Here is a 25,475-nt window from a genome sequence, read left to right as displayed (position 1 = left end):
TTTCAGACTGATCCATCCCTCTGTGCACACAAAAAGCCATGCCCATGCTCTGGATTATGGCTCCTCAGATACACTTCTACCAACTTCGGTAGGAAAAAGCAGTTTGAAGGACAAACAGCCCAAAGTCCTCGCACTCCTAAATAACTTAGGTAACTAGGACAATATTTTATGCTTCCACATTTAATATTTGATACTCACGAAAAGAAATAAATTTCTCCCCCTTCTTGTTGTCACTTCTGTGACAACACTACACAAGTGTTGCTCTCACAACAGCAAACACAGACACAGCATCAGCTCCTTTCAGTTCATGGGTGCTCCACAGGTTGAGCAGCAATGTTTAAAATGTCTGCAGTATCTGAAAAAGTATATTGTGCTTATGTAATAACTCTGAATAAAGCTTAACAGCCCTTGAGACCTGCCATTGGAAGTGTGAAATATATTGGTAGTACACAACCTTAGCCTTAAAACATGTGAAATATTAGTAAGCACTCATTAGAGATTTCCTAAGCCCAAAGTTTTGAGTTTTGCTAAAGGGAAGCTGCTGAGAACTACAATTTAACAATCTGAGGGAAAACTCACTATAAACCCCTCCTCTCATTCTGACAGAACACAACAAAGCATTGGACACACTTCAATGGCTTTTGCACACTGGCAAAGCTGAAGGCTGAATTTGACTCTGTATCTGTAATTTTTGATCTCAACAGCACAGTTTTGCTGATAACATTTGGGATTATCAGAAAGTTAAAGATTATTTCTCTTTTGTTGGTTCATTTTCAGAAACTGTGAAAATGCTGCCGATTTTCTACTTTTAATATTGTTTTTGCAAAGGATGGATGTCTTAACAGAGCTCTAGAAACCTCACCTCATGTACACTAAGCTAACAAATGAAGTTCCTTTATCAGCTCTTGTACAATCTTCTTTGTAATCTGTAAAACAATTCATGATTTTATTCCACCAAGAATTCCAACAACATGTTCTCAAAATGTTATGATTTCCATGCTGTAAATTGCTGGGAGGGGGGTGTCATAAGTCTTTCTGAGGGAACTCCAGGTGGAATAAAGCTTTTCCCTTGGAGCAGTGCTCAGAATATTTGCAGATCTACCATTTGCAGATCCACCCAGCATAATGGAAATCCAGTGATCTTGTAAAAGATTATGTAGAAAATAATGAATTATCTCTGTCCATCACAAAAATAACCACTTACCTGGGTAGCAGGTCAATATTTCACTTGTATTTTTTTATGACATGTCTTAAAGAAGATTAGTGAAAAATTTCTGTCCTTTGCACACCAGAAAATCTCCATGTAAGTGGTGGGAACTTACATGTTCTTGAGAAAGTTCTTGAGAACTTTCCCTCTTTATCCAACTTGGTTCAAAAGCCATTAGGCTGCACATCAGCAGCCTTGTAACATAAACTTCATTTCTCCAGGCTGAAAGCAAAAAAAACACCAATCCCACCACAGAAACTGGACCCATAGCTACTGTAAGAAATAAGCTGACACTCCAGTTTAAGAGAAGGATTAAGCATGCTTAAGCAGGATTTCCTTCAACCTGTAATTTCAAACAAAAAACAAAGAGAGAGAGCAAACACATGCAGCACCAAGCCTCAACAGCAGCTCATGACTAATGAAGTTGCAAATAAAGCTCTGATCACAGCAGTTATCCAGGTTTCTGCAGGGAAAAAAAAAAAGAAAAAACCTTAAAAAAAAAACACCAAAAAGCAAGACTTGACTCAAACATTTATTACTGTACAAAGGTTTTTTGAGTAACAAACAGTAAATGCTTCAAAAAGCACATGGGGGTACCTCCCTGCTGCCCTGGGCTATGGTTCCTCTTCCTTCAGACTCAAAGGCACAGAGACCCTGAGTGTCCCCAAATATTCATCTTATCACTGGTGTCACTGCTGATCAAATCCAGACAAAACCTCTGGTAGATCCAAGTGTCAGCTGGGGGAGTTATTCCTCTTCCCAGCATCCAGCAGTGGGTGGTGAGCAACTGCCTTGGGCATCCCTTGTCTCTCTGTATTCTTTCTCTTTTTGTTATGTCCCTTCTCATTACTATGATTATGTTTTATTTTATTTCAGTTATTAAACTGTTCTCATGGTAACCCAAAAGTTGTCCCTTTGTCCCAACCCTCCTCCCCCTGCCCCAAGGAGGGGAGTGAGCCCTGTGTGGTCCTTTAGTTGCCAGCTGGGGTCAAATCCCCCCAGCCTGTCTGTTCCCACCACATCAAATGCTGCCCTCAGATGTGAGGGACCATAAACCTCATTGACCCAGACCACTGTGGCTTTTCAAAACTACATTTGAAAGCCACATAGCCCAGAAAATAAGGGCTTCTGTAAAATTATTTTGTAACATCAATTTTAGAACTATGCTTAGAAGAGCCAGACTTTCAGCTGTTGAAGTCCAAACCATTCCTCTGGACTCTTACATATTAAAATTAAAACAGATTTCCAGTGCTGCACACGAGTTAACAAAGCTCAGTTTCAGTCACAATGGAGTTTTCACAGACTAAAGGCTTCACAGGATTGTATAGGAAAAGGATAAACTTGTATGAAACCTGAGCTAGAGTTATGCAGCAACCCAAGAGACTTTTAAAAGGTTCCTTTTCTCTTACACACACACTTTCATTTCTCCTAAGCCCTCATTTTCTTACATTCTCAATGGCCAACAAAAAAGGATGGGACCATGAAATGCCCTCTTGGTTAGTCCTGTAATTCTCAGACAAGTGAGAACCTGCTTTCTTCCACATGCCCTGTTTCCTCATGGCAGGATGACTGGAAGGTTCAATCTGTAGGTACAAGTCAAATTACTCATTTTTACTTTGACAGGGTTAAATTAATTTCTTATTGCACATATTCTTATTCTGGTATGAAAGCAGAAATCCCATCAACAGCAATTTCTTTCCTTTCTTCCAGGTTCAAACTGGAAAACCAGACTTCCACAGCTCCTTGATACCCGGTTAGTTATAAGCTAGGGGGTTAATTTGACCATCTGTAGTAAGACCATAGAGAAAAGGATCATTCACTAAACACTGTAAGCTTGCAGGGGGGAAGAAAAACAGAGTTCTCTGCTAGGGGTCCCATGGAGTTATACATCCCAACCAGCTTTATGTTTTACACCACAAGTACTAAAGGAGAAGAACTACAAGATGAGTGTTCCATGACCATTTTCTTCTCTGGTGTCGGACACTGAGCATCTCAGATGCTGTACTTCACTTCTGTGGCTGAGTTGTGTGCAACAGGCAACTACAGAATAACTATTTTTTATTTTACCTCCAAAATGTTGTATTCTACCTCCTCATCCCACCCCTCCCCCCCAAAAAAGAGACAAAAGACAAACTCTTTGCTTTTCATTATGCCCCTGTTCCTCCTTCTAGCAGAGACTTTAGCAGAGCAATTTTTAAGCAAACCCTGCTTTGAAGCAGGTTACAAAATTAACCCCATTTTCTGGATAACCCTCAGCCTCCCCTGGAGGAACTGCTGTGCATGATGCCATCTTGCTTTTGATTCCACCCACTGGCACAGAATAAAATGCACCTATAAAGCCCACAGAGCTGAACCCAGTGCCCCCATTACAACATCCACCTTCCTCCAGCAGGCCCTGCTTGAGCAACACTGAGCACGAAAGGTCAGCGCCGTGTTTCAAAGGATACTCACAACGCTAAAAGCAGCTCTTTTTCCCAAACATGGAAAAACAGAATACACAGATGAGGCAACACCAGTTAAGACACCTTTCTCACAGTTGCCTTTAATAAAGGTATCCCAGTACATCCTTGATTACGCTTTAGAACCAAAGTCTTTATTTTTTCTTTGTGTTCCAGTGCCTTTAAACAAGAAAAGGTATTTGCAGTGGTATTAAAATGCCTTAAAATCTGGAACTCTTTTCTATTGTAGCTCAGGTCCAAGTAAACATCACATTTCATTTACAAGTTATCTTCATTAACCTTCCTAGAATTCTTCCCTCCTTCACCTCTCCTCATGGCAAGTAAACCTGTTATAGCCCAGTGTACCCTGGAAAATATCTTATAATGGAAAGATTTCTGTTTATAGTCTAAAAATCCCGATTAGCAATAATTTTGACAACTTGCATGTACCTACAAGATAAACCACAAGGGCTGCCTACATGTAGCTGTTGCTGAAATAGTTAACATTCCAAGAGAACAATGATGGAATAAGAGCTGGACAGAGAAATTTATTGATTTCTGAGTTCTCCAGATCTTGAACTAAGGTATTTACAGGCTGCCTTGGTCTAGTCTTGAAAATTCTAGAAACTATTTGTATATCTTTTATGCTAATTAACCAGTATTACCTAAAAGTAAATCTAATTTTTCCCCAATTAATTTTAATCAGATTTCTCTTAGCAAATTAAAGCAGGAATTGTCATACCAGGTAACTACACTAGTCTTATCAGTAGCCTAAGAAACACCAGGAGCAGCATTTTGCACTGAAGGAGCCAACAGGAAGAAAATGAAGGTTCCATATTTCTTTTTAAGGGCTCCTTCTAGAAAATAATATTATCATCCATTTATATGGAGTGACAGGGTTGGTTTCTTGTAAACTTGATTCACTTTGTACTTGATTCTGTACCTGCATAATTCTACTTGATACATGAAGTGCATGCTGGAACAAGGTAACTGAGCCTACCATTACACTGATATTGCACATCTACCTGGGGATAGTTAGGCAACAATTAATTACCAATCCATTAAACCCAGCTGCTTCCAGCTTGGAAATGGCCAACGTTTCCATGGAGCTCCAGGGGCTGCAGCTCAGTCACTGAAGTAGTTGAAAGAGAAGATGGATGCAAGGATTGCAACAGCAGCTGCCACCACCACACCTGGAATAACAGAGGAACACGGCAGTGAGGGGCCAAGGGCAGCACGGGGAGGGCAGGGGCAGGTAGATGTGCCTGAGGAGAAACCAAAGAGTCACCCCAAAAACTGCTTTTATCAGGAAAAGGTTCTTCCCCCAGAGGGTGGTTGGCACTGCCCAGGCTCCCCAGGGCAGTGGGCACAGCCCCAAGGCTGCCAGAGCTCCAGGAGGGTTTGGACAATGCTCTGAGGGACAGGGGGGGATTGTTGGGGTGTCTGTGCAGGGCCAGGAGTGGGACTGGATGGAGGCCCTTCCCACTCAGGACATTCTGTGAGCTACCTAACACCATTAAGCCTCAATCTAAAGCTACAGTGTTGGATAAATAAATAATAAAAGCTGCACATGACACTTCCAATCAGAGCAGGACCCTCCCAGAGATCCAGCTGGCTGCACACTTCTGCAGTACCTTGGCCATAAAATAATGCACTGACTCCATTCTAGGAATCAAACTGGGAAAAAATAACTGAAAGTTTAAGAAACAAAAGCTATTAATTTTCTTCTTTTCTGTGCAGCACTACATGTACTCTGTAGGTCTCTGTAGCACAACAGTCATTTCCCTGTTGACTAACTTGCTCATTACTGATGCAGCTGAGAAGGCACACAAGAAAACCCCAAAACACCTGAGTAATGATTTAAGGAAAGATATTTATATATCTACATCAAACACACATTTAATCTTCCAGTTACCATGTTCTAAGAATAAATAGAAAGCAGAAGTTACTGCTTTGTTGACTAAAGTATAACTGTATTTTAACACTAGAAGACTTTCAGCCAAGAGAACTGTACTGAGTGCAGACATATATGGGGGCTGGACAAGGGAGTATGGTGGAGAAGTTGCATTGAAAAGGAGGGTTCTGTGGCTGAATTACTGAGGCTGAAAGTTGGGATGCTGTGGGAGTAAACACAAAGGGCCCACTGTGGGTTTGGCATTGCCACAGCAAAAATCTGGGAAGCAACATACCCATATTTTGTTGAAGCTTCAACAGCAACGTTGCTTTTGTCAGCTGTGTCTGTTGTGTGTCCTCCAGGTTGTCAGGAACTGGACAAATATCAACTGCATGGAAATCAAGGGAAGAAGTAAATACCAGGGGGAAAACTATCAGTTGTGTTTTACAATGAACTAATGCAAAAGGCCCAACAACTTCAACTACATTTATGGTATAAAAAGCAGTTTACTGAAGCAGTACATTAGCAACAACACAGTGCTAAATTGTTCTATATGGGTGTGAGAGCAAAACTAAAGAGACAAAGTACATTTGGGGAGGAGTTCCTCTTCTGAAACTCATCTTCCACACCCTGCTTCCATGGTAACATACCCACCCATATTTGCATAGCATGGGGAGAATTTGACTGCTCTGAGGGGGAACCACCAAAATTTACCATTAACCACTTTCCAGGATCAGAGTTTCCTTTCAGAGCCATCTGCTCTGAGCTCAGGCCATGTGCCAACCCACTGCCACAAGGATGAGCCCAGCATCACCTCCCTACCCAACAGCCAGCAATGCATTTCTTCAAACCACAGAAACTTCTTGTTGAAGATCCCATAAAAACACCCTTTCTGAGCAGGCATAGAGGCCTCATTCTTCTTTGGAGTGATTACTAAATCCTTAGTCTGCTCAGCCAGGATGTGAGAGAGCTTGAATCTATTTCCAGACAGATGGGATTCAAACCTGTATCTATCTCCTTCCCCAAGATTTCCCTCACCACTTGGCCATCCCCAGCTTGCTAGAGACAGGGAGGAGAGAAAGAAGGGCAATAATATTCCAGTCCTCCCCCTGAACTGTTTGTGCCACCCAGAGCCAGCACGGAATCCCAGCTCAGCCTAAGGTTACTCGATGGTGGTGGGCCAAAGGCCTTCAGTTTGCATTCCCATTCCCAGGAGGGTTTGCTAAGGCATCACTTGTCAAAAGTTTGGATTACAATTCAGTAGCTATGACTGCAGACAACTTCTGGACAAGCAACTAGCCAGAGAAAGTGTTTGTGCTGTTGCAGTGAGAGCTGAGGGTCTCTGGGAAGAACAGAACAGGCACACTGAGATAAGAGAATGAGCCTAAGGGATTGTCCAGAAGACAAAGAAATCTCCCCAGCAGTACCAGATACCAAGTTTGAGGAGTCCATGGAACACTGATCTAAATAAAAACAGAGCTCCTGTTTCCACAACCACCCAGTGGGGTTGTCCATCAGCAATAAATTACAGGTTACATACTTGAGTAATAAGACACATCCTTTGTATGATTCATATGCAAATGATTAACAAAATACTTTCTCTATCATTAGCTATAGTGGAAAAGTATAATCTAGATGTGATCAGAAAGGTTGTTTCTGTCATCTCAGATGACTCATGAGGATGATTGTCTTCAAAATCTTCTCAAGTTAAACCTAGACAAGACCTGTTACAGCAAAGCAAACTAGACTTTTAGGATCTGTCTTTGGCCATTTTTATCCCTAAACCCACTGAATTTGTATAGGATGTGCTGCAGCAGAGCAATTAATAACTGTCTGATATGAAACTTCATAAGATATTGAGATATACAGATATCCAGACACATACATGTCCATATATTAAGCAAAACATGGGTTGGAGATCTCTGTGTAAGCTGCACATACACGTAAAATCAAAACATCAACACAACAGTTCAATGCATTTCAAAACATTTCAAAGTGTGCTGTTTGGAAGAGAAATTATCAAATATCACTGAATCCCACTGGTCCTTAATGAGCTTTCATCAATGAGTGGTTTCATCATTATTTTTTCTGTGCCAAGGACTGTCTAAAATACGAGCAGAAATGTTCAGCTAGAGGAATTATTAACTGTTGCAATAGAGCTTTTTAGTAAGTATCTTAACTAGCACAGTGTGAGCACCACATTCTGTCCAGTTCTGAATTCCCTAAAACACACCACTTTGGGATAAACTAAGTATTTCTGGGGTCACCCAGATCCAGCAGGTTCCTTTCTGCTTTAGGTGTGATGAGCAGGTAGGATGGTCTGTGCCCTCTAACTTCACGTTTCTTTGTGCCTTCCTAAGAACTGCTGGGCTTTTCTGAAGGCACCTTTGGAAGCTGCACATCAAGGCAGCTGCACATTCCTCAGAGGGGAAGATACACCAAAAAAAAAAAGGGAAAAAGAAAAAGAACCAGCCTTGAGCTATTTAGTTCCCAAAGGCATTTCTGGAAGGACGTGCACGTGTAGCAGCTGTAGCACAATTCATACCAAGTTTTAATAGCAGATGTTTTCCAGCAGCAATTCTATGAACCCTCAATTCTTCATTAAGTCTTCAGTTCCCTAACGAAGGTGGGGAGGGGATTACCACTGCTGAAGGCTTATTCCTGTCTATCCCCACCCGCTGCACAGAGCAGGGGCAGGGATTTAGTAAAGCCAATCAGAAATGCAGAGCTTTCAGCTGCCTGTTTTAAAGCACTAAATACCTTGAAACTACAGTGTTAGAGCTATTTATGTCTCTCAGTTATAAATAGCTTGGGCTTTACTCTCTATTTTCCACATAACAATTTTAAAGCACGACCCAGTAGTGTCCTCACTGGAGAGTTGTCCAAGGAATCAAGAGAATAACACTGGAGGAAACAGCAGCAGAGGCCAAGCTCAGTAAGCACATAAAAGTGACCTTCTCAAAATTTCCTATGTTTTGACTAGAAGCTGTTTAAAAAGTAAATCTTTTGCCTATACTGATAGATCCTTTTCTTCTCAAGAGCATATTTTAAAGAGCAAAAATAAAATTATTTCGAAAGCCTGCTCTTGAATTTTAGACAGTTCTTTATATCAGCAAACTTTCCCCAGACCCTCACCACAGAGAGCATTGCCAGTTAATTCAAGGTTGGTGCCTCAGACCACAGGAATTGTGATTCAAATAGAAAGGCTGGTGATAAACCAACAACTGAATATTGGCTATTATTAATAGAGAACCACCATATGATGCCCAAATCAGAACTGGAAAAGCCTTCACAGAAGGGAAACCCCCAACTGCTGTTATGCCACAAAAACCTGGTCACAGCAATACTTGGACACTTCATACCAAAGCAACCATACAAAAATCAAATTGCTTAATTAATGTCTTCTCTTAGAATGCAGAACACTTTTCTTATGCAGTTAATAGGTCTCATTTCTAAAATGACCCTTCTGGTGGGATAGAAGTGTATAAATACATTGTGATTTTAATAAACCATGAGTTAATGATGCCACATCAATAATTATCAGAATGAACAGATCCCATTCTATGGACAATCTTTATGCTGTTCTCCAGGACAAGGCCAGGTTTTCCTAAAATCCTGTTTGTATGGTTTTCCTTCTTCTCTCCTATGCACTTACTTTAATTTGTGGGTTGGGTTTTTTTCCCCCCTAAAGAAAATAAGCACTTACTTTAATTTAGTAATTAAATCAATTTTAAATTTGTCTTTTTTTTTAGTTAAAGAACATAAATCCCCCCCCAGACTCTACACCCAGCAAGCTACAAGACCACCCAAGCTCATTTTGTGGCCATCCTTTCACACACACAGTGTTGGCAGCAACCTTTGGGAGGCACTGCTGTCAGTGCAAAGGGGTTTTCTTCTCACCTCCAGATCACACAATAAAGCTCAACTGAATCATCTCCTCTCTCCCTCCCACGCCTACAGCCACTGCTACAATACTAATTTGCTTCCCTAAGTTCCACTGATTCCCTAAAGCTCAGGAGTAATTAGCTGTAAGAGTATTAAAGTTACTCTAATAATGCCAGAGAGATTTTTATTGGCTTTCCTGTTTTCCTTGAAGTCCCTGAGCTGTGGACACCTCTTGCTTCTCCATATAATGAGTCAGTTCACAGCTGACAGGTTTAGTTAAAGCCTTGGGGAGGAACTGATTCATTTAGAAAGATAAAAAGAATTTAGGGTGAGCTCTGACATTAAGAAACTCAAAAACCCCTCCAAGTACACAAGTGGGTCAAGGAGAATATCAATACTCACAGCTCACCCTGCACAGCAAGTCATGGCTGCACTTCCCAGTTTTTGTCCCTAAATACCAACAAAAAAGCATTCTGAGCCCTTATATGAGAATTGATGCCATTCTTTTTAAATTTGAATTATAAAACTGTAACCTGCAGTTTGTATTCGTGCTGATGGAGGGGAAAAAAGGGAGAAAAATCTCTTCCACGAGATCACAGGATGCATTTCAACATCAGGTTTCACTTCTACATTAAAATCAACATCACACGGGGGGGGGGGAAAAAAGTCAACAGGGAATGATATAAACCAGAAATATTCAGAAAAAGGAAGTCAGTGACTAGATTATAGCAAAGTATCTGTTAAAGGGAATATAACAATCTCATAATCAGAACATAAACTTGCAAGACATTCAGGAGAAAATGAAAAGCCCTCTCAATTTTCTTTTCATTTTGGGTGAATCACGTATCTTCAAGTTTGGGTACTGCATTTGTTATAAAACACTCAAAACAAAGACACTTTTTTTAAAAAAAAGTCAGATTTAGCATGAACATTTCCTGAAGGACACAGAGTATTTGTATTTTTTGCTAATAGATTTTTAAAGCATTTTTTAATTCTGTAGGGAAGAAATAGTAGATTTGACTAAATCATTCAGCTTCTTCTTCTAACTTATTTTAAGCAGTATCAGAACTGTTCAGCTCTAAAAAACTGGACTACTGAAAGAGTAAATATATATTAATATAAAGAAACTAAAGCTTTACAGGTTTTTCTTACAGTTTATTTGTCAATATAGGATCATCCCTAACTCATGTGCAGAGTAACCTTGTTGGACCATCTCTTTATGTACCTCCTGCAGTTCATGGGCTGCAGCCCTGAGTGCACAGATAATGCAGTGAAAAGGGAAAAAATACTTGAGAAAGAAAAGTCTGTTACAAGAAACACAGAAACTGCAAGAAAGTTACTATTTTCCACGAATATCTCGAATTTGTTGTTAGATATAAACCCTTAGAGCTTGTACGAAGCAAGCTGAATTTGGGCATATCCACATCTGGATAAAACTGGCCTATGCCATCAGTCAACATTTTCCTGAGAGATGATCCAGCCTGTCCTGGTTGTCAGCCCCTCACCTGTGCTGATCCCCTCTGCTATGTGGATTTCTTCAGCTTGCACAGCCTGATCCAACAGCTCCACAAAGCGCTCCTGGATTTCTCCGGCGGCCTCGTCGCCGAACTTGTAGTCGCTGAGCATCACACTGGACCCAGGCACGGGCACAAAGAGTCTCTGAGGCAACACATGGTATTCCCTCTCAAAACCTACAAGGAAAGGGGGAAAAATACCATGCCACTTATGATAAGATTCCTCCTTGATCCCTGGCCATAAGATAAAACTATTGCAAAAGAACTGCTCAAGGCCTCCATGTAAAAATCCTGATTTCAGGCATGGCTTGTTTAGCTGTTGCTGTTTGGCTGCTGTGATACTGATTTATTATTAGTTATATAACTTACATTATTAGTCTCTCCAGAAGTATCCAAGAGAGCTCTAAAACAGGCCATAAAATTTCAAGTAGAGCTTTTCTCCTGGTTGGAATGACCAGCAGAACTCCGGGAGAGCCTGCAGATAAGGATTTCACCACCATACGGGATCGCAGACACAAAGTTCGGGTGCCACCTAAAGAGCAAACTCAGAACTACATGCAAAGGAAAAGGTTTTCCTTCACCTAAGATACTCAAAACTGCTATTTCAATTCACTAATTTTTTATTTAAACACAACAACGAGGTAACTTGACACCACTGCCCTGCTTAAAGAATCCCCAGCAGGAGCTCAGAGATCTGGTCCCAGCATACTCCTCCTCAGGTTTCAGTATAATCCTGGTAGGCAGTTTTATTTCCATTTGCACCCCACTTAGGTCCCTGCATGATGCTCTGCTCAAGTCAAGTTAATGCAACCCAGCAATTAGTTATGGTGCTGAAATAAGATCCACTCCTATAAAAGACACAAATCTGTAAAATAGTATTTGGTGCAGAGCAATAAGTTCAGGGGGCAGAGACAACACAAATGACTTATTTGTATAGTTAAAAAAAAGAAATCAGGATACTTCTTTATACCATAATTAACATATACAATGCCAATTTAATTTAACAGAGATGAAGTCCTGAATTTCAGGGCTCCTGTCCACTAACACTTGTAACACAGGTGACAGAAAAACATGCAAAGCCATGCCCAGCTGTTTCTTTTAATCCTACCAAGTTTTAACATCCTGCAATATTATATGGGAATGCCATACAGTGATTTCAAAAATAAAAATCTAAAATGTGCAAGTTGCAGTTGGAACTTCGGTGACAGGAATTTCAACTGTGGAAGTTTTAAAAACCACAATATTTCCAATCAGTGAGAAAGAAGGTGAAACTGTCTTTTGTGGTCACAAGACCTGAATGCAAACATGGGGTGAGAGCTGTGATGCCAAAGGACACATCTGAACTCAACACAGATTCTCCAGATTTAGCAAAAAGTCAAGGCTGCCAAACAGAAATTGTGCCTTTTGCTTTTTATTCTGCTCTAACCACACTGGATCTTCACTATACCAGCAGAATTTTCCACAACAACCAAAATTCACTGCAAATATAAGTTGCTGGGGGTTTTCTTTTTCTTACTTTTTTTCTGAGGTCCTTCATTTAAAATCAGATCTTCAAACAGTATTTCACACCTATCACTCAGTGTGTTTATTATGTCCCTTTTCAAAGCCTGCAAGGACAAAGTGAAATCATCAGTAATATAAATATAATTATCAGTAATACAAAAGCCATTTGCAAATTTTGACTAGTAAGAAATAACCCCAGTCCCTCATAGGCTTAACCCACGGTGAAAGAATAGTTTTTCCCAGAAAATCAGAACTAATGTGAATTTTAAAAGCTCGATAAAGAGAAGCTAACATCAAAAGAATTAATATCCAGAAAGAAAGTAACAAAACAAAAATGAAAAGTTGAGGAAAGGTTTAGGAATTTTAGGATAAAGATCTGTCAACTTCTAGACAATTAGCACTAAAACCAAACAAAAATAACCACAAGGCATTGACACAATAACGTGCGAGGGGACGAACATTTTGACCCCGCTATAAACTATTCTGGTAAAGAAAAACCAGCATGGCAAATTTCACCTATTTCAGAAAAGTGTTTGTGCTGAACTAACCCCCTTTTCAGTACCTGAATGGCTTCTTTAACCCTTGGCTTGTTGTTATGGATGTAGGCTCTGCATTTCACAGCCCCCCTGAGGTTTATGGAGCCGCTGCACACCTGCACTGTAGCTGTCGATCTGTGACTGGAACCCTGGCACTGGAAAGCAAACATTTCAGCTTTATCTGCTCACCAAGGCACCTGCAGCACCAGCAACACAGAACAGCACTAGGAAATTAACAGCACACCTTCAGATGTTCACATACAACCTGTTTCCCTTTATAATTTATAACTCTAATTTTACTTTATTTTTCAGTTTGTTTAGGTAAGACTCCGAGTCTCTTTTGCGTTATGGAAAATGTATTTATTTTCCCAGATGTTTCAAGCATTTGTGCGTACAAGCCTTCTAAAACTTTCCAGTATTGTAATCCATAAAACTTTTCAAGCCTTTCTTTTTTCATCAATGAGGTTTTAATGTTTACTGTGTAGTCAGTGTAACCCAGGGTGCCCTGGGAGTCACCCCATCAGTCAGTACTAAATTATACACGTGGCCACATTTAGAACTGCATCAAACTGTTGCCCAGCAATGCTCCCCCTAATTACCACAACAGTGTGTGCGTGCAGGAAGCACTCTGGGCCAACACCTGGAAACACAGGGATGCACAACTCCCACACCCACTGCACCAACTACTCCTGCCCAAGTCAAGTTCTCCACTCCCCGAGGCAATTAACCTGAGCACAATGCACAGCAACAACAGAGGAACAACATAAGAAGCTGAGATACTCAACAAACCTCTAAAACGGCATCTTACAAATCTCTAGAAGTTTTGCTGAACAAAACTGAAGAGAATCCAGGAACTACCTGATGAAACAGGAGGGCATGTGCTGTGCAAAGATGCCTACAAAGTAATGCCTGGACACATTTGGGCTTCAGGACCCAGGCTAGGGCACCAAATTCAGGGCTCATCATGACCTCTGGCACAGAGGAAACCCCTGACACAGACCCAGGAGCTCCACACGATGATCCAGCTCACAGGATCTGTGCCTTAACCCAGAGCTGGTGACAGCTTCTGACAAAAGCATCCAAATGAATGTCCCAGGTGGCCAAGGCAAGTTGAAATGTGGGGCAACTGTGAACTTCAGATGCAAAGTCACCCTGAAATCAATGTACACAGGTACATACAGGTATCCTACTACCAAATGAATTAGTTTGAAGGACTTCTTTTTCCATAACCTGTTTTCCAGTCTTTCCAAGTTATGCAACTCACTGACAACATGGTTTTCACACCACGAGAATTTCTAAAGGCATGAAATATGCAGGTCTGTCAGCAAACAGCAGGATCATATCAAACACTATCCACAGGAGCAAAAACAGTCTTATGAATAAGTAAGCTGGATTTCTGGACAATAATTCAGGATGCTTTTTTAGTTTTTATTCTATTTTATAATCTAACAGCAAGGTTATACTTTGCAAACCACTAAACACTTACCAGCTGTGTCAGCACCTTGACATCAGAGAACTGAGTGCTGGACTGAGTATTTCCTCTTGACTTTTTCTGAGGGGAAAAAAAATTCTTTGTGTCATGAAACTGGAAAGAACGCCACTGAATCAAGTCTCCTCACTATGGCATAAAATGTGCCCTAGTTTATAGCCTTCAAGGGAGAAAAATGCCACACAGAAACCAGCCATGAGAATATAATCACAAAACTAAAAGGAGAGATGGACGCATCAGCCAACCAAGGTGCTTCCACTCTTTGATAAACATTCAGACAGATGCAGGTCTTTGAAATCTCATCACCTACATTCACACCTCACTCACGTTCTTTAACAGCAACATTTTAGTCAGACTGCACATATAATTATTGTGTTCAAGTTGCCAGAGGAAGAACATGGAACCTGCAGCAAAGAACACAAGCAGTCCTGAGTATCAGTGACCTGGAACAGGTCAATTAGATCAACAAATACTGTATGGAAGGTGTCTCGGTCAATGCTTCATCATACTGGAGGTTCCAAAAACACATCTATCAGAGCTCAATTCCTTGTTGTTTGGCACTCACCTGCCCTTCCAGTAGCTCTGTATCATCATCCTTAACTTGTCCATTGATGAGGAAAACACTGTCTTCTATCTGCTTCGACCACCGGTTCAACCCGTTCTTTGAAGTAAGTGAAAACACAAAAATCTCATCAGAAAGAGGAAAGAGAATTTCACTAAAGGGTTGGGCAGCATCACACTGAAAATTACAGAAATACATGTTTCAACAGTTACTCCAAGGGAGTTTTAAAGTCTGTGAAAAAACAGTCTATGTTTTTTCTCCAAAGGTAACTCTTAGACCCACCATGTTCAGAACACAGTCATTAAGAAACAAGAATTACAAAACACTGAAAGGCCAACCCCAGGGATCTGGGGTTTTTAGGAAGGGTTGCAGGCTACTGAAAGTCAATTCATACTAAAAGCACCCATGCCCTCCTCTAATTGGGTGTAACCTTTCACTAGGTGAGGCAGCAGAGACGTTATTTGGACTCTGCATGACAATTGTTAAGTAATTTTGAGCCACGGAAACTTCTGACTGAGCACAGCAGAAGAATTACATTTACAAGAGGAGTAACTGCTAAATATTCTCCCCCGATTAGTCCTACTTCTCTATGGCACTATTCAAATCTTTTCTCTCATCTCATTTTCAACAGAGACATTACTGTAGTAATTGGTGCAGTAACTGCTGCAGGCAGTTAGGTACCTTGGTGTTCTTCTCCAGGTCATGGTTTGGGGAAGTAGCAAGAAGTGGAATGTGAATATTAACATTTACTGTGCAGCCCAAAGCCAGCCAGGAGGCAGACAGAGCACTCTGGTATTTCCAATCTGCTGGTTTAGCTGAACTCTGAGAGCAGAGAAAACAAAAAAAGCCATAAAGCATCTACACAAAGCACTGTATAACTCAGAGGCCAATGTATTTTCGGAATATTACTTGCCATGCACTAAAAGCTGCCCATGGCACAGGAGGATGAGCTCACCTTTGGATCTTGCACGTCGTAGGTTCTGCAAACTACTCTTTGCTACTTAAAGAAAAAGATTCAGTGAAAAGCAAAAGAAGTAAGAGCAACTCACAATTAACTTTGTCCTTTACTAAACTTCCCTGTGGAGCTAACTGATGCCCTGAAGGAAGTTCTCACCTTTCATGAGTGTAAAAAAGCAGAAAAACATTTGCCTGTAACTCCAACTACCACAGTGATGCTGTCCCAGCTCTTACAAGTAAATTAAGATCAATATGTACTGTCAGGGAGAACCAGCAGGGCACCAATTCGTAATTTGTCCTTGTCTCTCTCGCCTCTCTAAGATCCTCCTTTCTCTCCTTGCATTATCTCATCACCAACACACCCTGCACTTTTCTGCAGCACTACTACTGATCCCAATGCCTGCTGCTTCCCTAATTCCATGGAAGTACCATTGGTAACAGCAAGATCAAGGTGCTAACCACTATTTTAGATGTTTTCTTCAACTTATGCTAATCAAGACTGACTGGGGAAGGCATAATGTGATGCCACCACACAGACAACCCTAACAGTAAGAAATTATGGGAATTTTGCAAGGATAAAAGGGTCGACAGCCTTACTCATGGCCTACTAGAAAACTTCACAATTTCAATCTGATCTCTGTCTGTCTGAACTCAGATAACTCACCCCTCCCAGTTTCTCACTAATCAGCAATGACACAGGCCAGGGGTAGCAGCCTCAGCCAGTAAACCTTGCTCATAAAGGATACTTCTTTGTAGCAGAACAGATTTGAAGAGCTGCTCTGTCTGAGACCTCCTCCTCAGCAGGTTTCCAGAGCCTTCTTTTAGTCAGGGACTTTTCCACTGAGAAGATTAGCTGAAGACCAAAAAATATTAGGGACTTTTTCCACAGAAATACACGCTACAATTTCTGGAATATAGTCTTGTACAGAAGTTTGAAGTCCCAGTGATATCAAAATTATGTATCAGCAGGAAACACAGCTTATATGTCACCAAAATGTCACGTTAAAGGAACGTTCCACAAGGATTCATAGGCAACCTCTCCAAAGTGAAAGTGGCTTGTGAAATCTTAATTCAGCTTCCTTATACACCAAACAAAGTAACACACATTCACATAGCCAACCTGTATGGTTTTCTGCTTACAGGAAAATTACAGCTGTCTGCCTATCCATCGAGGATCAGGAAAGGCAGCTGTGCAAAATAATTACTGAGTAAGAGAAACCAAACAACTAATTTAAATTCAGTAGCCACTGATCAACTGGACACACCTTTTTTAGCCAGCTCCTCGTTTCAGTAAGCACAACTGAGGTGCCAGTGCACTGAACTGCCAGAACTGAGTCCTGAACCTCAGGCTACCAAACCTGCTCATGGGTAAATCACTCAGCATGCTTATCTCACCAAAACGATAAAATGAACATACGTCTTCAGAATGGACACTAAATGTAACACTATACACCCCATATTGTAACAAAAATGTATTTCGAGTCCATCAGACAGTTTTAAATTTAACCCCATACACCCAAGGCAAATACACTAATTCTAGACAAGATATTTCTTTTAAATGAGTAAGAATTATAAGTTTTTCACTACTGTAAACATCTCTAATCTGAGCAATTCATTCAGATAAGGCAGCCTAACATCACTAACACCTGCGTCACAAGGATTTAGTTTAATATAAACCTTGAAGATGCTTTTCCTATATTTTTATTTTCTGACTTAAAACAACAAAATCTACTTGAGTATATACTCAAGCCAGTGATGGGGAATTCCTCAGCCAGGCAGAGCTGCTGCTGCCTGCCCAGCAGGAGTTCTGCTCACCTTGCGCAGAGCGTTCTGCCCGTCCTTTGCCAGCTCTGGGCTCGCAATCATGAACACACCAAGAACCAGCAACCCACCAGGGAGCATCCTGGACACCTGCAACACGAACATGAACGTTTATTGGCAGGACTCAGGGATCTAGAAACCTTGCAACTCAGCAAAAAGGAGACAGGTAGGCAGAAACAGGTGAGGCTGGTGTTCACTCATAGGATCCTTTGCAGCGTAGGAACACACCCCACAAATGTTCTCCCTTCAGTGCTCTCAAAGCTCCTTTCATCAAAAAATCTGAAACCAATACAGGTATTTCTGGTTTTAAATATCTGTGCCCAGCGTGGTGAGGGAGGTTCTTTCACTTGGAGAAAAAGGCTGGAGGGGACACAAGTGATGAGATACTTTGTGACCATCTCATTTCCCTTTCGTTTCTCCCACCCCTTTGTTGTCCCAGAGGGTGAGTTCCTCACCTGGCTGGCGTGTGTGGTTATCCACTCCTCATCCAGGGATGCCAGTTTTGGAGGGCTGTTCTGCTCCTTGTGCTGGTCCTTGGGAGGGGTGCGGACAGCCCGGATGACATAGTCCCGCTGTGGGGAGCACTGTCCACAACATCCATGGGAGCAAACACACCGTGAGCGACACCAAGAACAGGGGGTTCCCAGTTCCCAGGAGAGACTGGAGCAGAACCAGCCATGCCACACTCACCTGCCCTATCAGCAGCCCAGTGACATAAGGCTTCACCGCCGTGCTGAGCTCGGACAGGTACTGCCCGATCCCCTCCTCCACAAAGTAGGTCCTACCCATGGCTCTGGGCTAAGCTCGAGGGTTGTGGTTCCAACCTGCAAAACAAACAGTGCATAAAGTCAGAGAAGGTGCACGTACTGCAACAGAAAAACAGCCTCACACAAAGAACCTCTAGAATTGCTCAGGTTGGAAAAGCCCCCTGAGATGATCCAGTCCAACCATTCCCCCAGCACTGCCAAGGCCACCACTGACCCATGTCCCCAAGTGCCACAGGTTTTTAAATCCCTGCAGGGATGGGGACTCCACCACTGCCCTGGGCAGCTGTGCCAGGGCTGGACAACTCTTTCTGGGAAGAAATTTTCCCAATATCCAACCTGAGCCTCCCCTGGCACAGCTGGAGGCCGTTCCCTCTCCTCCTGTCCCTTGTTCCCTGGGACAGAGCCCGACCCCCCCCAGCTCCCCCCTCCTGTCAGGGGGTTGCAGAGCCAGAAGGTCCCCCCTGAGCCTCCTTTTCTCCAGGCTGAGCCCCCCCAGCTCCCTCAGCTGCTCCTGCTGCTCCAGCTCCGTTCCCTTCCCTGGACACACTCCAGCCCCTCAATGTCTCTCTTGCCATGAGGGGCCCAGAGCCGACCCCAAGATTTGAGGAGTGGAACAACTCCAAACAACCCTTTTCTGCTGCATTTTGTCTCATCAGAGGCCAGAACGTAAAGGATGCACTTTCCCATTCACACGGGGACTTGCTAAATTCCACACTTGTACTTAAACATGTCATGCATCATTTCCATTCCAATTCCCAAGGCATCCCAAGCACAGCATCTGTGGACATTCCACACAGCCACCTTTGCAGTTCCCACCGTGAGCCCAGGAAAGGGGACTGCCCCAGACCCCCCTCCTTCCATGCAGGGCTGCTCTGAAAACCCCTTCACGCACCAAGGGCTCCCACAAAGAATCACCACGAGACAGCTGAAGCCCAGAGCACTGGGTGAGGAAGCAAAGGGCCTCCTGAGCCTCCACCTGGGAGGCTCTCACACACCTCACCGCAGCCCCCACAGCCTGGGCCGCGGGTCCCCACACCCGGCTCAGCACCTCAGGGCTCAGCCTCAGTGCTCAGCACCCACCGCGTCCCAGGGCTCAGCACCCACCGCATTCCCGGGCTCAGCACCCACCGCATTCCCGGGCTCAGCACCCACCGCATTCCCGGGCTCAGCACCCACCGCATTCCCGGGCTCAGCACCCACCGCATTCCCGGGCTCAGCACCCACCGCATTCCCGGGCTCCCCAGCCCCCCGCGCTCAGCCCCGCCGGATCCCGGAGCTCAGCACTGTCGGATGCCCCTCGTTCAGCCTCACCCAGCTCCCCGTTCTGGCCCCGCCGCCGCCTCAGCCGAGCCCTGAGGTGTCCCTCACACGTCACCGCCGGGGCGGCGCAGGCCGATGACGCGCAGGCCGATGACGCGCAGCAATGCGGAGCGCGGGAAAAGGGCCCGGCGGGGGGGCGGGCACGGCCCCGCCATGGCGGGAGCGGCGGGGCGGCCCCAGCCCCGCAGCACCTCCCGGGAGCACCGGGAGCCCTGGGGGCACCGACGGCCTCCCATCCGCCGCGGACACGAGCCCCGGGGCTCTCCCGCGCCGCTCGCGCCGCCCCCGCGCCGGCGGCGGCGGAAGCGGAAGCGCTGGAGGGCGGGCGCAGTGAGGCGGGGCCGCGGCCATGGCGGCCGTGCTGCAGCAGCTCCTGGAGCGCGCCGAGCTCGCCAAGCTGCCCCGCGCCGTGCAGGGCAAGCTGGAGCGCTTCCTGGGCGACCAGCAGGGCGAGATCGAGGGGCTACGCGCCCGCCACGAGCGCTTCAAGGTGGACAGCGGTGAGTGCGGGCCGGGGGCGCGGCGGGCCCGCGGGCCTGGCTGAGGGGAGGGAGCGCGGCGGGGGGGGGGGGGGGCTTCCAGAGGCTTCCAGGGGGTACCTGGGGGCTGTGAGGCTGAGAAGGGGCTGGGAAGGACACTGCAGTGGAACCTGGTCGTGTTTGGTCTCTCTCGTTGGCTCCTGGAGTCTCTTTCTTTTTTCTTTTTTTTTTTTTTTCTCTTACCAAGAATGTTCGGGGTTAAAACTATTTGGAGTGGGTTTAAAGAACATTGAGGGACTGGAGCGTGTGCAGGGAAGGGAAGGGAGCTGGGAAGGGGCTGGAGCAGCAGGAGCAGCTGAGGGAGCTGGGGGGGCTCAGCCTGGAGAAAAGGAGGCTCAGGGGGGACCTTCTGGCTCTGCAACCCCCTGACAGGAGGGGGGAGCTGGGGGGGGTCGGGCTCTGCTCCCAGGGAACAAGGGACAGGAGGAGAGGGAACGGCCTCAGGCTGTGCCAGGGGAGGCTCAGGTTGGATATTGGGAAAATTTCTTCACTGAAAGAGTTGTCCAGCCCTGGCACAGCTGCCCCGGGCAGTGGTGGAGTCCCCGTCCCTGGAGGTGTCCAAAAAACATGTGGCTGTGGCACCTGGGGACACAGGTTACAGGTGGCCTTGGCAGTGCTGGGGGATGGTTGGACTCTGACCTTTCAGGTCTCTTCCAGCCCAGATGATTCTCTACTTCAGCCTGCTCTGATCCTCATCGTGGAGGAGAAATAGAGTTTTGTTTTCCCACCTGCCAAACAGCCTCAGGTTTATACCTTTGTGCTACATAACATGTTGAAGGCCATTCTGTGAAATGGTCCCGAGAGAATCAATGTTTTTGTGTTGATTTGGAGGTTACTTGGTCACAGAACAATAGTACCAGGAGAGAAGAGTGTAATGTTGGGAATGAGTTCATTTATTGGGAATGTGACATGCTTCTGATGTGACACTTTACTTCCACCTTTCTTTCAGCCTCTTTCACAATAGAAGCCTTGCTAAATGGATTATTCAAGTGCAGCGTGAATTAAGGGAACCCACCAGTTTTAGCAGGGTGCTCTTCCAAGTCCATTCTTCTCATGTGTGGCAGGAGGGGCAACATTATTTGAAGCTGAGAGGTGTGAGAGGAAGCAGGAGGTAGAGAAACATCTCTCAGGACTTTCTTAGGAGCCCATTCTCCCCAAGAGTTCTGCTTCTACTGAGTATTTTACAGGGAAGCTCCATGACACAGTTACTGTTTCAGATAAAAGAAATTCAAACCTAATCATTCTTTTCAGTACTCAGGGAATAGAGCACAGGAATTCATTTTAGGAAGCGTTCATTACAACTTTTCCCAGTCAAACCCCTTGATATCTAGGATTATGTGGGGTTTATTGTACATGCAGGTAAATACTTCAGAGGTAAAACAAGTTGTAAGTTGATGGAAGCACATTGCATAATTGTGCTGCTACAACATCTGTGGCTACATCAGAAATGTTAAAGAACTATTCAGATTCATTAGGCTGTTATTTGATGGATCATTTTGTAGAATCACAGAACAGTTTGGGTTCGAAGGGACCTTAAAGCTCATCTTGTTTCAACCCCCTGCCGTGACTGGAACCTCCCACTAGACCAGGTTGAAACATATCAGAATTTCTGGAAACTTTTCATGCTAGCAAAATATTTTAAAAAATACTAATTCAATGTGGAAGTGCAGCTTTTTGCTTTTAAAAATGCTTTTTTTCTTCTTCGAATTCCACTACAGTCTTAGTATTTTTAGATATTTTCTTTATAAATGCCTTTCTTTGGTAGAAATGTCTGTTAATAAGGATTCTTGGTAAAGGTGAGAAAGAAAAGGAAATGTTTATGAAATGCAACTGAGCTGACTTTGTTACCCTGCAGAACAACAGTACTTTGAAGTGGAAAAGCGACTGGCTCAGAGTCAGGAGAGGCTTGTGAATGAGACCCAGGAATGTCAAACTCTGCGGGAGGAGCTCAAAAAGCTTCGTAAGTGAACTGTGCATTCCTGAAGAACGGGCAGAATATCCATCCCTTAGCCCAGTTTCTGCTGGAATTCTTTAGGAGTCGCAAATCCATCAGCAGCTGCCCTTGTGTTTCTGCTCGTAAAGAGGTGCTTTGGTTTTGGGGTCAAGTCGGCCTTTTTAATGAGATTTTTTTGTCCTAATGGAAAAAACCCACCTTGCTTTGTGATTTTTGTAGTAATGAATTAATGTGCATAATAAGTGCTTTGCTCTAAAGATTGCCTTAGTCTGCCACAACACCACCCTGTCCATTCAGAGGGAAGTCTGGAATTGTTTGTTGCTTTTTTTTTTTTATTAAAGATTTTAAAGGGAATTTTTGACTCGGTTCCATTTGAAGAGTGAATGTTGTCATATTCCAGTGGAGATCCCTCAGTACTGTTTGTTCTCACCCAACAGATGAGCAGCTGAAGTCACTCAGTGAGAAGAACAAGGAGCTCGAGGCTGCCCAGGACCGGAACGCGGCCGTTCAGGTACAGGGGGAACGTGGCCATAACCTCAAATCCTGGGATTCACCTGGATTCTCTGGGTAGCACAGAGTGCAGCCAGTTCCCAGCTGGGCTGGACCAGTATGTCCCTATTTACATGTGTACAGGAAAAGCATGTGGGCTTACCTCAGTAAAAGCTGGTGTTTTAGCAAACTGAGTGACAGGTGAGGAGCCCCTTTGTTTCAGTTGGGATGGATTGTTCCATTCTGGCTGAAACCTGTTGGGGAGTGACTTTAGCCAAACCCCGAAAATTCAGACAGAGGTATAAACAAGAATTCTGGTTTTCCCCATTCTTTCCCACTCTCAGGCACAGTTTTCCTTTTATGCTCAGTGTTATGCTCAGAAGTCTGGGGTTGCAGGATGGGTCATTGAGCTGAATGATCCAACAGAACAGTAATTTTGGAGCAGGAAGCAAACCCAAGATTATTAGATTGATTTTTCCACAATAACAGGATTGATCTGATTGTTTCCCCAGGGGGGCTTACCTAGGCCTGACTGAGGTGCTTTGTAGTGGCATCTTGAAGGCACAGGCACTGCTGTTGCCTATAAATAATCCAAGATCATTGACTTTGATTTGATTTTTATTTTGATTTTTTTTTACACAGATTCATTTCTTGCTTACCTCTTTTATTGAACCAACTAAAACTGTTTCAACGAAGTCTTGAGTATCCAATCTGTCTTTCAAAGAATACTAAAATTAAATGCAGTTTTGAACAGTTCCTATTGTTAGACTGATTCAGCTCCCCACTCTGTAAGCCTCTTATCTGAGTTTTCACTTGGCTAGAGTGACTTACTGAGGTTTAGCTTGCTGCTGTGTGATCCTGAGTGTGAGTGGTGACTATAAACTGTTGCAGAGAGCTGGTCACGTTTCTTTATTGATTTTTTTTCCATTTTTTTCAGAGCCAGTTAAGTAGAGAGAAGGAAGAACTGGAAGCTGAGAAGAGAGACTTGGTTCGAACAAGCGAAAGGCGATCCCAGGAGGTTGAACATTTAAATGGTACAGCCAAGTCATAAAATACTGAATAAAAAGACATACTTCAGCAATTGAATTAAGTGGAGTAGCCAGGCAGCACCAAGTAATGGATTAGCAGGAATCAGTATTTAGAGGAAAGGAAAGAAGGCAGGAAATAACACACTAATTGCAGAAAACCAGCAGTTTGGTGCTTGTTTTTGTAGATTTAAAACCATACCTTACTGCCCAGCATACAATTACATACATTACATCTTGCCTGTTCTCATTCTTTACAATTTAGTTATGTGAGTAATCAAAGCTGTTACACAATTAAGGTGTTTTTAACACTGATTTCCCTCCTGCAGAGGATGTAAAACGCTTAAATGAAAAGCTTGCAGAAGCAAACACAGAAAAGGCCAAACTTCAGTTGAAGCTGGATGAGCTTCAAACATCAGATGTTTCCATGAAGGTGAGCAGGACTCAGTATGCACAGTGTGTGTGTTCTGAGTTGTTTGGGTGTGATGTAATCATCTGGGCATGATTCCCTCTGAAAGTAGGGCAAGGGAGCTCCTGTTATTTATAGCAGATTGCTTTATTATGAAGTTGGTGGCTGTGAGTGGAAGTGAGGTGTGTGTTCACAGAAGACAAGGGGTATCAAGTTGGGCAAGCATGTCCAAGCATCAGTGGTGGTAGTGGTGGCCTCTCCTACCCACTGGGAGGGACTCCAGGTCCAGGAGGGCAGGTAGAGAGGAGAAAAATAATTGGTTGTGAACCTGCACCCTTTCTCTGTGGGCAGAATAAACTCCATAAAGAGAGGGGGAAAGGAGAAAAAAGGAGGAAAACTTCAATACACTAAATAATTTCCTTTAACTAGGTATTAATCTAGTTAATATTCCCAGCTAACATAAACTTTGAGGAAACTAACTCAAGTGGCAAGAATTCCTTGGTAACTTATTACCAATGTAATAAAGACCACTGCCTGTCATTTGGTGTTATTTACCAAAGTACAGTACATTTTTGCTACTCCTCCTCTGATCAGAGTAGTTTAATTTGTTTTCTGGGGAACCAGCACAATTTCACTGTGCAATTTGCCTTCTTAGTACCGTGAGAAAAGGTTGGAGCAAGAAAAAGAGCTGCTGCAGAATCAAAACACGTGGCTGAATACTGAGTTGAAAGCCAAAACAGATGAACTTCTGCATACTGCCAGGGAGAAAGGCAATGAAATCTTGGAGCTCAAATGCAGTCTGGAGAACAAAAAAGAGGAGGTAATGTAACTACTGAGTGCTTTTGTTGTTTATACCACCTGATTGTCATTTTGTCAATTATACCACCTGACTAACTGTATTAAACAAAGCCAAGTACTTTAATAACTGTATTAGAGTTACCATTTATGCTCTTCCTGCGAGTTCTGGGGGTTTTTTTAAAGTAAAAAGCAATGAGATGGGTATTTTCCAAAATAAACTGGACTAGAAAGTAAAATATCTGTATGGTGTTCTCATTTCTTCTTTGAATAGGTTTCCAGACTGGAGGAACAGGTGAACAGCTTGAAACAGTCAAATGAAAACCTTCAGAAACATGTGGAAGAACTTTTGAATAAACTGAAGGAGGTGA

The 25,475-nt window shown here is 43.5% G+C and overlaps 2 protein-coding genes across 13 annotated transcripts in view; one reads left to right on the top strand and one right to left on the bottom strand.

The window, feature by feature from the left end:
* Positions 1-1,506: 1,506 nt before the first annotated feature.
* Positions 1,507-20,094, bottom strand: ODR4 (odr-4 GPCR localization factor homolog). Of its 10 annotated transcripts, XR_007905649.1 has the most exons (15): positions 19,885-20,094; positions 18,497-18,630; positions 18,262-18,390; positions 17,801-17,896; positions 16,732-16,838; positions 15,984-16,020; positions 15,710-15,850; positions 15,032-15,127; positions 14,464-14,529; positions 13,004-13,132; positions 12,455-12,545; positions 10,930-11,115; positions 5,835-5,927; positions 4,700-4,838; positions 1,507-1,670 (listed from the first exon to the last, which is right to left on the bottom strand). XR_007905649.1 is itself a non-coding variant. In XM_051794323.1 (14 exons), exons 2-14 carry the CDS (start codon positions 18,593-18,595, stop codon positions 4,771-4,773), a joined length of 1,338 nt encoding a protein of 445 aa, XP_051650283.1. In that variant the 5' UTR covers positions 18,596-18,630; positions 19,885-20,094; the 3' UTR covers positions 3,730-4,770. The 10 variants fall into 10 exon arrangements, 9 of the variants coding, with proteins under 9 accessions (XP_051650283.1, XP_051650294.1, XP_051650305.1 ...); XM_051794323.1 differs by lacking the exon at positions 1,507-1,670 and having other exon boundaries at positions 3,730-4,838; XM_051794334.1 differs by lacking the exon at positions 1,507-1,670 and having other exon boundaries at positions 3,730-4,838; positions 19,798-19,937.
* Positions 20,095-20,213: 119 nt separating this feature from the next.
* The window catches only part of TPR (translocated promoter region, nuclear basket protein), a 35,337-nt gene continuing 30,075 nt past the window's right edge, over positions 20,214-25,475 (top strand). For all 3 annotated transcript variants that reach the window (XM_051793480.1, XM_051793471.1, XM_051793461.1), the window contains exons 1-7: positions 20,214-20,393; positions 22,288-22,392; positions 22,824-22,897; positions 23,813-23,909; positions 24,230-24,333; positions 24,965-25,129; positions 25,379-25,471. In XM_051793480.1, the coding sequence (XP_051649440.1) occupies positions 20,243-20,393; positions 22,288-22,392; positions 22,824-22,897; positions 23,813-23,909; positions 24,230-24,333; positions 24,965-25,129; positions 25,379-25,471 (789 nt within the window). In that variant the 5' untranslated portion in view covers positions 20,214-20,242. The remainder of the gene's footprint in view (positions 20,394-22,287; positions 22,393-22,823; positions 22,898-23,812; positions 23,910-24,229; positions 24,334-24,964; positions 25,130-25,378; positions 25,472-25,475) is intronic.

The sequence above is a fragment of the Manacus candei genome, unplaced genomic scaffold, assembly GCF_025592945.1.
Source record: "Manacus candei isolate 608988 ecotype Guabito, Panama unplaced genomic scaffold, ASM2559294v1 h1tg000005l, whole genome shotgun sequence".
NCBI classification, from domain to species: Eukaryota; Metazoa; Chordata; class Aves; order Passeriformes; family Pipridae; genus Manacus; species Manacus candei.
This window is presented reverse-complemented; position numbering and strand designations above follow the sequence as displayed.